Source organism: Candoia aspera, chromosome 5 (assembly GCF_035149785.1).
Source record: "Candoia aspera isolate rCanAsp1 chromosome 5, rCanAsp1.hap2, whole genome shotgun sequence".
In the NCBI taxonomy this organism is placed as follows: Eukaryota; Metazoa; Chordata; class Lepidosauria; order Squamata; family Boidae; genus Candoia; species Candoia aspera.
The window spans coordinates 115,182,291-115,198,334 of record NC_086157.1 but is presented as its reverse complement, the minus strand read 5'-3'; the positions used below and the strand labels follow the sequence as shown (position 1 = coordinate 115,198,334).

The 16,044-nt window shown below is 52.1% G+C and overlaps 1 protein-coding gene across 1 annotated transcript in view; it reads right to left on the bottom strand.

The window, feature by feature from the left end:
- The window catches only part of ATG16L2 (autophagy related 16 like 2), a 35,906-nt gene extending 29,316 nt beyond the window's left edge, over nt 1–6,590 (bottom strand). The window contains exons 1-2 of the mRNA XM_063306028.1: nt 6,450–6,590; nt 411–504 (exon numbers count right to left, since the gene is read on the bottom strand). Of these exons, the coding sequence (XP_063162098.1) occupies nt 411–504; nt 6,450–6,567 (212 nt within the window). The 5' untranslated portion in view covers nt 6,568–6,590. The remainder of the gene's footprint in view (nt 1–410; nt 505–6,449) is intronic.
- Between the last annotated feature and the right edge of the window lie 9,454 nt (nt 6,591–16,044).

The following is a 16,044-nucleotide window of genomic DNA, read 5'->3' as shown; positions in this document are numbered from 1 at the left end:
AGGGGAAGGGAGGGAGGAAACAGTTATTGACTCTGCAGTCTCAGCAAAACAAAAAAGTCCACCCAGAGTCACTTAAAATGAGCAGCCATACAAAAGGAAGGAAGGAAGGAAGGAAGGAAGGAAGGAAGGAAGGGAGGAAGGAAGGAAGGAAGGAAGGAAGGAAGGAAGGAAGGAAGGAAGGAAGGAAGGAAGGAAGGAAGTAAGTCAGTCTGGCCCTGGAGAAATTGCACAGTGGACCATGAAAGGTCAGATTGATCAGCATCTGATGCAAAGCCTGGGACATAACAGGACCCACAACAGCATGGATGGCTGGGGAATTCTGGGAGTTGAAGTCCACCATCTTAAAGTGGCCACGGTTGAGAAACCCTGCCTTAAGGGCAAAAGAAAGACATGACCTGAACTTTTGTTACCTGCAAGCAGGACCCCCCATCTGGTGATCTACGGAAGGGGATTGCAGCTGCACCGTGAGCTCATCCAAGCTGGATTTTTCCAGCAGCTTGTTATCTGCAAGAAAAGAACGAACCACAGCTATGAGAATGAAGAGAAAAATAACAGCATGCTTAGAAAATATTATTCCAGGGATGGGCGTATACGGATTTTGCACTATTATATTTTCCATAGAAAACTGTCCGCTTTTACTGATGTATTGTGTAAATTAACTCCAGAAATCAAGGCAAACTGCACAAATGGAGCTGGAAGTTGAGCTGGGTTTCTCGTGCTTCCTACTGCCTTCCTTCCCAGGTCATCTCTACAGCCATTCTTCCACCTTTCAGGGTCTGCATCCCAGAAGAAATCAACATTCCCGACATTCCCAATATTCTGAGAAATCAACAGGGAAGGCGGGGGGATCTTCTGGAGCCTTTTCTGGAGCAAATACTTTTCCAGTTTACTTGAGCGCATGTAAAAAAAAAGGGGGGCGGGTCTTTCATTATGTAGTCGTGGTCGCCATCTTGACTTTTTGGACCTCCCTTTATCCCTTGTCATCGCACAACACAGGATAAAGGAAACTCAGCAGATGCATCCATGCAACACGGCAAGCTTGGTTAGGTCTGCCGGTGAGTCATGCAAACCAGGCCTACGGCTTCATTGATGTCTCATTATAAGGTGGCAGCCTAGAACATGAGTTCCTTCAGTAACCAGGTTAATTGTGTTGTGCGACATTGCTGATGCGTATCTCACCTTTCCAGCAGCCAGTTGACCTTTTATCTATTCTGTAATCATTTCCATTAAGGCGCCAGGCTAGAAACCGGGAGACCGTGTGTTCTAGTCCTGCCTTGGGCACGAAGCCAGCTGGGTGACTTTGGGCCAGTCACTTTCTCTCAGCCCTAGGAGGAAGGCAATGGCAAACCACTTCCGAAAAACCTTGCCAAGAAAACTGCAGGGACTTGTCCAGGCAGGCGCCAGGAGTCAACAATGACTTGAAGGCACCAAAAAAAAAAAGTATTTTAGTTATGGTTGATGAAGTTTAGAAAGCTATCCAAAGCACGTTCGACGTATCCAGGAAGAAAATCAGCCCACGCACATTGCTCCGTTAACAAATCAAGGGCAAGTATAATTTAATTAACAACATTCAAGAACACTGTAAGAGTTCAGCTGCCTAATGGACCGAGGATAATTACCGCTGGAAGTCACCTGCTAAGTCATGACGCTCAAGGAGGATCAGCCGATTATCTTCCACACTGCAGTGTTTTTCTAAGTACAACAAGTCAAGTCATCTTTGGGCCAACCTCAACTTCTGGTAGGCACATCCATGCTACTTTCTTGGCATTATGTGAACTGGATTAACAATGCCTTTTTAAAAAAATTATTTCCTATTTATTTTCTGACCCTGGGATTTCCTAGTTGTCTTCCAAGCAGGTAACAGAAGAGCCAACTCCTATTAGTCAGGGTGATGCTACTCCAAGACCATAACCACACTGAGTCACTGAGAGTCGGGCAGCATTAAATGAAATGAAATTAACCTGCTCGGCTCTTTCGAAAAATCCCCCAACTTCAAAGGAAATCCAAACAGTTATTATTAAATGCCATGACTGCGATCTCTGAAGTCTACCACTATTGCACATTTTAAATACACAGCACGAAAGAGATTTGCACACCCACACACACCCAAGTCCTGTCATATTGCCTGTTTGTGACTGGGATTGTACCTGGGAAAGATGAGTGAACAACACCGGGGTGTAGTAAATATAATCCCAGCATCACTCAAGATGAATCAACATTGAGCAAAATCTGGGGAGGACCATTGCTGGCTTCTGCTGGGTAGGGAGGACGCAGACTAGATTTTTGCTCTTTCAGAGGTTGAAAGAACGTGAAAAAGAAGGTTCACCATAGATTTGCTTACTTTGAGGAAGTGAATATGTTTGGAATTTTTGTATGAATACAAAGCTCAAGTTGGTTGTGAAAAGCGGAGGCAAAGCATAGGTGAGAATAAATGCAATTTCTAGCAAGTGGTTCCACACTACGCAGGAATAAAACAAGAATATGTAACGTCCTTCTGGCTGTTTAATGTATTTAAGGACAAATGTATACAGAATGCTTGTGGCGATATTTGGATGTGTGGTTGTGGTCATGGATAGGTGGATGTGTGCTTTTGAATGCAGATCACGTGTTGGTGGTAGAGAACTTGAATAATTGGTAGTGAACCTTAGATAGATGCAACTAGCAGCATGGATCCGAAAATTATATGCATCAAAGACCAGAGTGGTTCTGTTTGACAGGGAAAACGCAGTGAATGACTGCAAGTTATTCTTAAATGGTGAAAAAGGAGACCAAGAAAATGAGTTTGTCTACCTGGCCAGAATATTTATGGAAGACTGGAAAAATGACTGGATTACACGGTATGTAAATGCTGGGGAAAAATGGTAGTGAGTAATATGCAGTCTGTTTTAAGGAATGAATATATGCTGTGTAAGAATGTGCTGTTGCCCACGTTGTTTTATGGAAGTGAGCACTGGGCTTGTTAGGATCTACAGTAAAAATAAATTGAACGCAGTGGGAATGGGGCAGCTAAGAAGTAGTGTGGTGAAGTAAGAAGAGATTGAGCTGAGAATTCAGGGAGGCTGAATGGAAGTCCATCGATAACCAAAGCGTGTGACCAGCTGGATAGAAGAACACAGAGGTGGGGAAGGAAGGAGGGTAAAATTGCTGGACAAACATTTGAAGGAAGAGCGAACGGGGCCAGAGGAAGGGGAAGACAGAGAAAGTTGTGGTTGGATGGCACTGATGAGATCCTGGAGAAGACAGAAAGAACCCTGATGGCCAAAGAGCAAAGCACGAAGCAGTGTTGGGGGATGTGATGGAAGCAAGGAGGGTTTACCGAGCTAGAAAGGCCTGAAGAGCCACAGTGAAGAGCATTGGTTTAAGTCCCTCGTATTGCCAGAGAAACTGGGGAATCAAAATACAATCACCACCGCTATCTTCTACTCCGAAGTAGATCCCGTTGAATTCTGCTGGGGTCTTACACCTGGAGAAGCTGACACTGCTGACACGTCGACTAAATCAACCAAACCAGTTAAATGTCTAAGTGGGTTTGGAAGAAAAGCCAGCGGTCTCTCTCCGTTTTCAGAAGCGCGTGGAGATGTTCCGCCAGGACATCTCATGCAGAATAGCTCAGTTATTTGAAATGGAAGACCCCAAACTACGATGTGATGCCCATAAGAGAGTAACTGATGTCACGGCTGCCGTCTTCACTTTTTTGACCCCCTTGGCATGAGCCCTTCTGCGTGGAAGAGGAGACAGGAATCATCCAGCACAGCCTTCCCCAACTGGTGTAGAGACTACAGTTCCCAGAATTCCAAGCCAACCCTTCTGGAAGCCATCTTAACCCCAGCCCTTCCTCAACGCAGAATCTTCACCCGCAATTCTCACGGTCCTCCAGATCCACCACAGGACAACTTTGTATTTCCCGAGGGAGATCATTCAATCGGCCCTTAAACACAAGAAGCTTCTCACCCTTAAAACGTTAACTAGAAAACACCGGAGGCTTAAAATGCTCCTGAAAGCATCTCGTTCTTTACACAGCTCCTCGGTGTGCGTGGGCAAGAGGCGACAAACATCAAAACGGATTGCCTTGCACAGAACCTGACGGGCTGCGAGCCATCATTTTGCTCCTGTCTTCCAAGCAGACCTTTTGAACTTGACATTATTCAGCAGAAAAAGGGGATGCCTGAATAAGTTCCTCTTCTGCTTTTCGAGGTATGTGCAGTCACCCAAAAAGGGAACGCACACATCCTCTTTTCTCTTCCAGAGTGATATTGTTAACATGCCAGAGAAGACTCAGCTATTTGTTTTAGGAACGGATATTCCCTTCTTCAGCAGCACCAGAAATTACAGCTGTTAAGTTGCAGCTTCTTAAAGTGCGTAGCTACAGGCCTACCCATGAAACGAACATCATAATTTGGTAACTTCTGGCCTGTATTTGAGCCTGAATGGGCAGGGGTTCCCTGAGGCCTGAAGAATATTTCAAGGCTTCCTCCAGGGTCAAGGCTGGACTAGATGATCCTTAAGGGCTCTTCCACTATTCAATGATTCAATAACATTCCCTGGGCTTCTTACAGGAGATCACCAGAATAGTCCTGATGAAAAATGTGTGTATGGACAATTTCACAGAAGCCCTGATCCCCCAGCATACTTTGTTGGGTCAGTAAGAAGGCTGATGTCCTGCAGGACGATTGGCCCAAATCCATTGTCAAAAGAGTCAACTGGCCCAAATCAATTGTCACCCCAGAGGGATAATTTTGTGACCCGAACACCTAAGCATGCATAGGTGTTAAACCCACCCCATTCAGTCACACGTGAGAACACCTAACCCAGTTAATTGATCCATCTGGCCAACCCAGTCCTCCAAGCAAAAGAGTTGGAACGAGAGACTGGCTGGGAAAGCCGGCCTGTCCGTTTACAGACCTTGTCCTGACCACAGAGAATACAAATCTGAGTTTGTAACTGAGCTGGTTTGGTTTGCATAAAGCCCTTCAGATACAACCAATTTCACTTTAGATACAACCAGGGATAACTGAAGAAATTCAAAAGGAACGTGGAACATCCTGGGAATGGGAATCAGTGACCCTCGGGTCTCACGATTTTATTTCACTTCTTAAATTTGCACGCTAAGAGAAACAACGGTCTGGAATCAGCTCAGAAAGAGGAACCCACTCTAAATAACAGAATTTCCAACAGCAACCATCACTAACAAACACCATCAGAGTCCTCCAGATTCATCATCCCTCTGGTAGATGGTTTAGTTTGTGTCTTGAATGTTAATTCCTGGTTTTTATAAGGCGGCTTTACAGCAGGGTTTCTCAACCTCAACAACTTTAAGATGGGTGGGCTTCAGCTCCCAGAATTCCCCAGCCAGCATGCTCATCCAGACCCTCAATTCAAGACAGGCGGCTTTGCAGGCTAAGGGAAGCCTTTCCCACCATCACCTGGCCGGGCAAATGTTTCACAGCAAAAGTGGGACCATCAGTCCCAAATGCCACCCCGGATTTCAGCGGTTCAACTCCCAAGTTTGCTCCGCTCCACAACAGCCCCACCCACCACCTTTTGCCCACCTCAGTGGGGGTGCAGAGGGCAAAGGGTCCCTGCCCCAGTTCAGGCCCTGCCTCTTGGGATGTGCCGTTCTGGGACCCACCGCAGAGCCCCAAACAGTGGGGCCAAATTATGACCGGAGGGATATTCTAACCAATGCTTCTCAACCTTGGCGGCTTGAAGAGGTGTGGACTCCAACTTGCTGGCTGGGGAATTCTGGGAGTTGGAGCCCACACCTCTTCAAGCCGCTGGCCAAGGTTGAGAAACACCGTTTGCACATAGAGCAGGTGCCTGGGACACCCTGCTGTACATTTCTGCACAGAATTCGTGCCAGCATTTCTGATCCTCTGGGTCCCCCTGGGCACGAAAGACTAAGTGCCAGGAGAGCCAAGCCGTTGGGCTGGCAGTGCCCGACTGGCAGACCGGGGTCCGATGCCTGGACCAGGGCTCCCGGGCGGGGCCGCAGCGGAGGACGCAGCCCGGGGCCGTCAAAACAAGCCGCCGCCGGCAAGGGAGGCTCCCGCGGCCACCACGGCAAGCCGGCCCCGACCGCGGCGGAGGCCAGCGGGCAGCTGCTGCGGCGACGGGAGGGCGGGGGGCCCGCTGGGGCTGCCAGCGATGCCAGGCGGCACGGCGGCCGGCCGGCCGGGGGGGGGGGGTAGCCTCGGATGCCCCAAAGCCCCCCCCCGAATTAGCGGGGAGGAGAAGCAGAACGCAGAACGCGCGGAGGGCTGCAAGGCTTCGCCCAGGAGCCGGGCACCGGGCAGGTGCCGGAGGGAGCGCCGGGCGGCGCTTGCCTGGGCCGAATTGCGCCCCTTTTCACAGACACGGAGGACGGGCGGGGGGTGGGGGGCACACGGTACTGCCTGCGCTGCCCACGCGGAGCCCCCGGCGCTGCGCCCCCGCCCGCCCCCCGCACTCACAGGCCTGCACCAGGTCCAGGAAGCGCGCCTTCTGCGCCCGGTCGCGCTGCTGCAGCTGCCGGACGATGTGGCGCTTCCAGCGGCGCCGGGACAAGTCGCCGCCGCCGCTCTCGGCCATGGCGCGGGCGACGCTGCCCGGAGGTCCGGCCGGGCCCGGGGGGGGGGCGGAGTCGCGGCGGCGTCACCGCGCGGGGCGGGGCGGGGCCGGGGAATCCCAGGTCCCTCCACCTCCCCAACCCGGCGCCCGCCGGCTCCGCCCGCCCGCGGCCCTCCCCGGCCGGGGCGAGGGGGGCCGCGGGGGGCCGCTCGCTGCTCGGCCAGCCTCTGGCGCGAGCCGCGGAGGAAGCGGGGGGCGCCCGCGGCGGCCGAGCCCCGACCCCCGGCGGCCGACCGACCCCGGCCCGCGGGCGCCCCTCCCTCGGGCCCCCGCCGGCGCCCGCGCTCTCCCGAGCGGGGAGGCCTCCCGCTGCTGTGCACGCCGCCGCCAGCCGCAGGGCCCCCAGGAGCGCCGGGCTGGCGGGGCCCCCGGGGGCCTTCTGGTCCGGGCGGGCGGTTTCGACGCCGATCGAGCGGGGGGCCCCGCAGCGCCCGCCCCGTCTCCGCGCTCGGCGGCGCCCCCTTCAGCAGACCGCGCGGGCAGCCCGCGGAGCCGCCCCCGCCCCCTGCTCGGCCTGGCGGACGCCCCCCCCCCGCCCGAATTGTGCAGCTCTTCGCCTTGCAGGGAGGCTAACGCGGGGGCCGGGCGCGAGCAGCCGCGGGGTTTGAGGCCGGGGGTGCCGGGAGGAAGAAGGGGGAAAGGGGGTCCTCGGAAGCCTTTCCCCTGCTCCCTGGCCTCTGCTTTCGGGGGCTGCTTTTGCACGACGCACTTAACTCGGTTTTCCAATTAGCCCGTGCGTGAGTTTCACACGACACACCGAGCCGCAGGGGAACCCAGCGGCCCTCTTCAAGCAGCGAGCTGAGCAGCGAGGAGGAGGAAAGGAAGAAACGTGAACACGGAGCCTAGCAAGTCGTGTGAATGCTGCTGCTGCTGCTGCTGCTGCTGCGTTTTAACCGAACTGGTTCAGGGTGCCCCGTGCCCGCTGCCTGCTGTTCCTCCTAGTGGGGCCTCTGTCCCCACATCCACGTCTTTTCCCCTCCCAGCTGCGTCCACCCAGGAAAGATTTGCTGCCACAATCGTCGGCCGCTGCTTTCCCAACAGCACCTGCATCTTCTGCTAACTCTGATTTGCAAATTTTTTGAAGGATGTGCATCCTCCGAGGAGAACGGGCTGCAATTTACTGCATCTGGAGGGAAAAAAACTTGAGCGCAGTGTTTCTCAACCTCAGCGACTTTAGGTGGGAATTCCCCAGCCAGCATGGCCGGCTGGGGAATTCTGGGAGTTGGAGTCCACACTCCTTAAAGTGGCTGAGATTGAGAAACACTGGGCTAGCAGGGGCAACTTCTGCATCTCACCCCCATCTGGACGCGAGAGTCGGAAGACTTTACGGCCTGGGTTTTCTTTGGCCCGAGTCTGAGGCAGAACCAAGAGGTAAACCAGGACGATCCACGCTGGGCTATGAAAGTGGGAAAGATAAATGAGAGCAGGTTTTTTTCCCAGCCTTGCTCCCTCTGACCAGGAAATGTTTTCACTTGGGGAATAACCAGAGTGGAAGAAAAGGACCTGCAAGACTTGGCCTTGGGGGCAAGAGCTACCAAGGAGCTCAGGTTACAGTAGGGGAATCCCAGGGCAAGGTCTGGGCATATGGGAGTTTTTCCAAATCCTTGTGGAATTTCCCCTCCCGGGTCAAAAGACCCTGTCTTTCTGCCAAGAAGACACAAAGGTTCCTGGTGCCACGCCCCAGCATCTCACGTTCGTGGCCAAGGAGTCTGTTGCAAGAGCACTCACCCTGGAAGCATGCGCCACTGCGGGGGGGGGGGGAGCAATCTCTCTGGCCTGGGGCACCGGTGCACCAAACAGCAGCGTCCTTCCCTCCCTAGTCCCCACCCCGTCTTTCTCATTGCTGTGTCTTCTTTTGAGGGGCACAATCATAGTAGTCCAAAAATTCTTGTTATCGTTTGTTTAAAATCCTTAATAAAAAAAAATATGTAGATAAAGAACCACATCGGTCCAAAAATGTCGCCTGGACAGACAGAATGGCAGCCAAAGCGTCTTCTCTTCCAAGGCCATTGTGGAGAGGAAGGCTGCACCTGCTGAATTTCTGTCTGTCACTGCCTGGGACATCTACAGAGGGAGAACAAGGGCAGCCTTCCGGCCCCAGTCCTGTCTTGCGCATCTTCCTCAAGCTTCTGAGCCTGTGAGGGCAGCATTTCTGTGTTCCGTAGAGCGCCTTGCACAATTGTGCCAGCAAGGCCGGTTTTTGGGAAGGCGAAAAGGACAGCCCAGCTTCCTTGAGAGGACCCTTCCTTCCTTCCACACACCCTTCCAGATGGCTGGCTCTGCCTCGGGTGCCCACTTCCAGGCGTCTCCTACCACCCTCCCCATCCAGGAGCTGGGTGCTCCGAGTGTGAGGACAGCCTGGGTGCTCCCGGCCTCACCCATCCAAGCCTGCCCAAGGAGGGGCTCAGAAACTGTCCCCCCACAGCTGCAGAACTCTCTTGGGGATCTGCCGGATGGGATTCTGGCGCTTGACCCTCCCTGCCGTTGCAGCTCGGAGAGCGCTGGCTGGCTGGCTGGGGGCAGAGGGGCACCTTCCTTGCACCCTGCCTTCTCTGAATGGGCCCTGGTCAACTGGCCACATCAGGGATGCCCAACCATGGTTCTTTGGTTCTGGGTATGGCTCCCAGACCCCTCCAAGATGATAAAAAGAGCGTTTTAATACAAGGAAAGGGCAAGCCATTAAGCATTGGGAGAATGTTTAATTAATTAGAAGGCATCAGTTCTGTCCTTGCAGCTGCGTCTGTAAATCCACAAGCCCCCTGCAAAGCGCAGGGAGTTGAGGTCGGACAGGGCTGATCGATCTGCCCCTGCTGTGGGTCCTCACCAGTTACAGGCCGCGTGGATGCGGTGGAATACCTTTTTCTTCTGGGCCAACTGTTCCGGGCCAACTGTCAGGACCGTAGAACGGACATGGCAAATATCTGTGCTTTCTCCGACAACGGGAGAAACCGAGGCAAGAAGGGGAAAAATTCGGCCAAGGAGGAGAAGACCCAGGAGGCAGGACGCAGGCCTTTGCCCAGAATTGCTTTGGGTGGCGGTTCAGGTGGAAAAGTACCCTTTTGTGTCTTCAGGAGGACCCCCTACTGTGGAGGGTGGGCTTTTGGGGGTCCGGTTCTGCTTCCACTGCCGCCGTACGCGGGGGGGGCTCTTCTGGGCGGCCCGGTCTGGCTTCATAGCGCCGTGCCGCTTAGGAGCGGCTGCTGCTTTGCCATCGGGTGGTCTTTCGAGGGTGGAGACTGCCCTGCCGGGGCCCTTTCCAAGCGTTCTTTCCTGACGGACCCCTGGGAAAGGAGGGGGCAAGGAAGAGGCTCAGAACAACCCTGCTTGAAGAATCAAGCCTGGTCTAAGAGGGGGCACACTTGGGCAGGCTTTCAGATTTCCAGAATTATACCCGCCAACAATAAAGCAGAGGAACCCATCTGTTTCCGCATTTGGCCTACCTCAAAGGGCTGACCCTGAACAGCGTTTTGGGAGCAAATTATATCTCTCGGTGAATTTTTTTAACTGTTTACTTCTGCAGCCTCCCCGATATTCAGGAGCTTTGCGCATTATGCTCCTGCAATTGCCATAATCATTAATGTCAATTTCCTGACCGTCCTTATTAATGTGCAGATTTCTCTGATTTCATTCCTTGTTCCATTTACTTTCCCCTTTTAGGCTTTTTCACGTAAAGGTCCCCAAAGTCTTTTTAAACATAAGGATCGCTAGTTTCTTTTTTTCCCCAAACTTTCAGAAGCTTCCTATTTTTAGAGGCAACTGTTGTAAATTTTGCATTCAAGAGAATTAGCGGACTCTATTTAAAACCTATGGTCCTGCTGCTGCAAAGTCCAGTATTAAAAGGTTGCGTAAATTCTGTAGCAGATTTTTCTTAATTTAATCGTGAGTTATAGCAAGGAACTTAAGGATAAAGACTGTTACTCTCTAGGTGACTGTTTCTCAACCTTGGCCCCTTTAAGATGTGTGGACTTCAACTCCCAGAATTCCCCAGCCAGCGTGGCTGGCTGGGGAATTCTGGGAGTTGAAGTCCACACATCTTAAAGGGGCCAAGGTTGAGGAGCCCTGCTCTAGGTTAAAATGAGCTCCCCGTCTCGTTGCTCTGCCGTAACAGAAACATCGTCTGGGCAGAAACATAGAGAAAGCCTAGCCAAACTGTGCTGGATCTGGACCCCCTCAGACTCAGAGTTTCGAGTTTGGCAAGGCCAGGGAAAAATACTAACGTACGATATTTTGGGGGAAAGCATTCAAAGGTTGGAGGGACCATCGACATCTCAATGTTTCCTACCCCTTCTCTCCCAGGCCCTGCCCTCCTAATTGAGTTATATGGCTCATCCTTCCCACCCCCTCTTCGTGCCTGGGGAGCTGTTTCTGTAGGGGATGCCTTGTGACGTGGCCATCCTCTCAGCCGCAGCCCTCAGCAGGGCCAGCGGAAGATGGAAGCCACATTCAGCTGGTCTCGTTTTAAAGTGGTGGTCTCCCTTTTTCTCCGAAGCCAGTTTTTGCCCCGCTGGCTCAACAGGGCGGTGGTTGGAGCGGTCAGGGTTTGGGATTTGCCCATCCGCTACCTGCCCCTCGAGGCCTCTGCAGGCACCACCCGTCCCATCAGCGGGCATTCCCCTCTGTGGCCGCTTGGGCTCGGGCCACAGGACAGACCGGGCTCCTGGCTCCACCAAGGAAACTGACTGGCAGCAGGACAGTGGGGCAGCTGCTTCTCCACCAGCTCAGGGATCAAGGGACCCCGCTTCAGCGCAGCCATCTGGCTGTGCCCCGTGGGTCTTCTAGCCTCCCCAAGCCATGGACGGATTGACTGGTAAAGTGTATAAACTGCCTCACTCCGAAGTTTGTGCATTCTCGGCCACGTACCAATTGAGTCAACGTCTAACACAAAATAGCAATGCTATAGAAACAGTCAAACCATTAAGAATAACATCAACCAATACTTGGTGCGTTCCTTCCTCTGGAAAATGAAGGCCGTGAGGGTTGGGATGGGCAAGATGTTCCAAAGGAGGGAAGCGGTCACCCAAAACACCTCCCTCTGCGCCCCTCCGGTTAGGCCTCCCGATAGGAGGGCACCTTTATCAGGTGCTCTTCGCTCTCCCCGGTCGGGAAGGCAGGATTTACGTGGGATGGGGGGTCTCCAAGTCACCTCGCCCCAAGACCTAAAGCTCCTTGGGAACTTTGCACCACGCAGGTGGATCTTTCAGACACTTACTGTATCTGCAGTTCCTCGTCGGATTTTGTTCTGGAGCCTAGTGAACCTGGGAAGAAAGAAGGGGAGATTTAGGGAACCTTCAGGATGGATCAAGCCAGGGGTGTCTGCAAGGTATGGTTTGGAGACATCAAGATGGCGACTTGAATTGTGTGATATGCGTAACAAATAAGCAGAGCTCTGATTGCACCGTTGCGGCTCCCGTCTTGACTTTTTTGGCCATGACCCGCAGACACCCCTGGATCAAGCAGTGGGCCGAAAGGAAAATGGGTTCCAAGACACATTCCCAGCCTGCTGCCTCCAGCCGTGTTTGCCTACTTTCCAGAATGCCCAGCTGTCTTGGGCAGCTGACTGAGAATTCTGGGAATTGTACAGCGCTAAGTGTTGGTTGATAACCAGTGGGAAGAGAGCACTGCCAGACAAATGTCTCAATGTGCATTCCTGGCAGAAAAGAAAGTTGACGTATATAAACTGTGCGCCCCTCTGACCGATTGATGAATTGATCCTTTTTTTAACCTGCTGCAATCCAACACACTCTCAGCAAGCTACGGGTAGAAGAAACAAAAATGCAGAAATGCGAAAAGGAATAAAAGTCACACAACGCAGCATACCAGACAAAGAGGCATCATGGGCCCAACGCCCTCTGGAAGGACTCGGTCTTCGACATCGACCAGACAGTGGCCAAGGCAGGAGCAGATTGAACCTCCAACGGGCGGGCTTTCCAAGCGCCAGGATGCCACTGGGAATCCCCACTTCCACAGCCAGCTCCACTGACCCGCACACTTGAGGAACAACCAGCTGCTCCTCCCAGCAGGATCGAACACTTGGACCAACTTTGGTGGGGAATTACGGTCCTGTAGGCAACCTGGTGCCGAGCCATAAAGGGTTTGGTAGGCTTTCGAACAGCACCTGGAACCTGAAAGGCCACCTCTGTTTTGGGCTGATTGAGCAGTGAGGCCCGGTGCGGTGGCTGCACAGTTTAAGGTGGGATGGTTTGAAGGCAGCGAGTGGGGGGTGGGGGTCCCTGGCATCCTTCCTCTCTTACCAGCAGAGAGAGCAACTGCCAGGATCTCTCCACCATGTGGTGTGGGGCTGCTGGGGCATTCTGGGGCCTCCCGCCAGCGTCCTCTTGCAACCCGACAGCCAGCCCAACCAACAGATTTTTTTGCTCGCCACAGGACTATGAGCCCACCCACCTCCTCCTCCTGTGGACTGAGATAGCTTTTCTATGGTGGGTTGTCCAGTCTGCAGCTTTTCTCCCTGTCCCCCAGGGTCATTCCCACAGACTATTACACCCACTGACCATCTGCCTCAATTTTCTTTTTTGCTGTAGGACTTCAGGACCATCATGCCAAATGTTTTTCCTCCCTCCCTCCCTCCCTTCCTTCCTTCCCAGCTGGTGGGTCTCAGGTGTCCAGTCTCAAGGGAATCAGAGAGCAATGCCCAACAACGGATGGGCAGAGGACGTGCCCATGGGAGACTTAAGAGGCCAGCAGGAGCTGAGCAGATCCCTGCCCCTGACTGTATCACCGTGGAGGAGCTGAGAGCTGACCTTGGGGAAGGGATGAGAGAGCCATTAAGGAGAGACTTGAGAAGAGAACATGCACAGCCCTGAAACTGAAGGAAGTAGGACAAAGACACTCAAAAGAACCCCGGCTTAATTCTGCTTAGCAGAAGGTTGGACAGAGGGAAACTTTCCAGACCCTCTTCTTCTACCCTACAACAACAAAGAGCATTTCTGGAATCCCTGCTGGGCTGGTTTCTAGACTTGGACCACCTTGAAGGTCTGACAGTGATCCCCAGCCTCACCACCAAGAGCAGCAGAGGAACAACTAAAGGGGACTCTGGACTGCCTTTGCGGTGGGCTGGGGATGAGAGAAAGGTGACGCCACAAAGTCATGGCCCTTAAAAACAGTCAGCAAGGGGTCTTTGTGCCATGATTAGTAGGATGTGAGGATGAGCCCAAAGGCCATCCTAGAATGTGGGCTCTCTTCCAGCCTTGGACCTAATCGTATCTCAGGGTGGCCTGTGTGGCAGAGTGCTGGAAAGCGTTTGGCTCGAGAGATCAGAAAAAACACACACCAGGCATTTCTATAAAAATAAATGTATTTACAGAAAGCATAAAAACATAAACAGCTTCATTGTCATGAGTGCCGTTGAGCTGAAGACATCAGCGCAATGGCACACATGACAATAACAAGGAAACAGGGGAAGGGGCTCAAGATAAGTAGCCATCAACTTACAAAGACTGAAGGACAAGAGACAATGGCTAAACGGATCGCGAGGCACACCCAAGCTGTTAGCGCTAACGCAACGGAGATCGCCCAGCTGACAGCAATCACCGGAGGAATAGGGAAACCGATGATGGGCGATCCCGGAACGCCAGCGGGGCCTCGCAACCCCTCACCTACCGGCAGGACAGCGTGCTGGACAAAGGGGGGTGACGTAACCGCGAGTGAGGGGGCGCTGACCGGCGCGGGGTATTTAAACCCCGCACCGGCGCGCTCCTGTCACTCTCAGCTTTTTTCCTATACTGTATCTACACTGCGAATAAACCAGAGCCTGTTTCACGGAACCAGCGTCTGTGTATTACTCGGAGGTAGGCAGCGCATGACATTCATATATCCTGGATAGGCGCAAAATCTTTATAAGCTCATATTTACAAGCTCAGACGCACACACGCACACGCACATGCCCTCTGAGTAGGACTGGAAGGAGAGGCAGCACAAAGGAAAACTGAAACTGTAACAAGCCCAGGAAAATTCCTTTCACAAGCAAATCAGCAGCTTTTTCTTACATGGTCATTCTTTTCACACCCCAACCTGAGGATACTTAAGTTTGACCTGTTCACCCTGCCAGAGTGATTTGTTACCATAGTAACTTAGTGGCTTGCTCCTTGCAAAAACAAGGAAATACCAACAGCCTGTATGAAGACAACATCAACTTACCAAAGTGCCAGCTGTTTCCTCTTAGAGATGGCGAAAATGAACATTACGAGGAGGATCAGAATAAGCAGCAAGGATCTTGCAAGGAGGAGAACTAAAGTCCCTGGGGGATGAAAAGAAAAACTTTGTCAGACATGTGGCAACCAGGTCTTAAAATCTTGCACAGGATCTCCATGAAGATGAGCAGCAGGTGGGCCATTCTTGCTGGGGCTTTGTGTCAAAATATCCTCAGAACAGTTTTGAAGCTGAATGCCGGCAGGAACCGGCAAGCATCCGGTCAGGATGGGGAAAAGGTTTTAGGCAGTTCGGATGAGGACAGGATAAAAATAAATCCTGGGGACAGTTGTCTGTCAACAAAGCGGAAAGGCCACAGGAAGAGAGCATCTGGGCAGAGATGGAAAAGTTACTCAGATGAAGAAAAAGAAAATTAACGGATGCTTGCCCGAAAGAACTGGAGGAAGATATTAAGGATACAAACATGGATTTTAGGCTTCCATTGCTAATCACACTGAGGACAGTTCTTTGCAGGCACAGAAAAGAAGCTAGCAAAGCAGGCAACAGGAAATGAAAGAAGAACAACAAAAGAAGACCAAGGAGATTGCTGAGTCGCTGAATTAAATCTGTAACCTTTCCTTGTCAGAAAAGGAGACTGACGAGCTGGGGTGAGTATGGGTGAAATCTTTGTAATAAATAATAAATAAATTGGTTACTAGAATCAGATGGAGTCCATCCAAGAATTTTAAATACTCAAATGTGAAATTGTTGATTTTAACATCAGACCCTCCTCCAAAGGACTGGAAAATATCTAAAACACTGCCGTTTTGTAAAACGTGTGAATATTTTACTTTCCTGTGTTTCTGAGCCTCCTTTGAATGGCAGTTTTTCCGAGGGAGGAATAGAGATTGTCAAATTAGGGAGATGAAGCATGGAATATCCCCAGTCCTTAAGGGGCTGCACTGCTTCCTGGGAGGCTTCTGGGTTCAACTCAAAGGCTAGCGATTACAGGCAGTCCTCATTTAGTGACTGCCTCATTTAGCCACTGCCAGATACAACAGTGGTGAAAAAGGAACTTTGCAAGGTCTGTAAAGCAAAGGAAAGCTGAAGATCACAAGCACGGTCCTGGTTTCACTTAGTGGCCACTTTGATTAACGACTGAGTTGCCAGTCCCAATTATAGTCGTTACACAAGGACTATCTGTACTTTTAAAGCCCTATACGCCACAGCACCTGGGTCTATCTGGCATATCTGCCCATCTTGTCTGGACATCTAGAGAGGGCCTATTGAGGC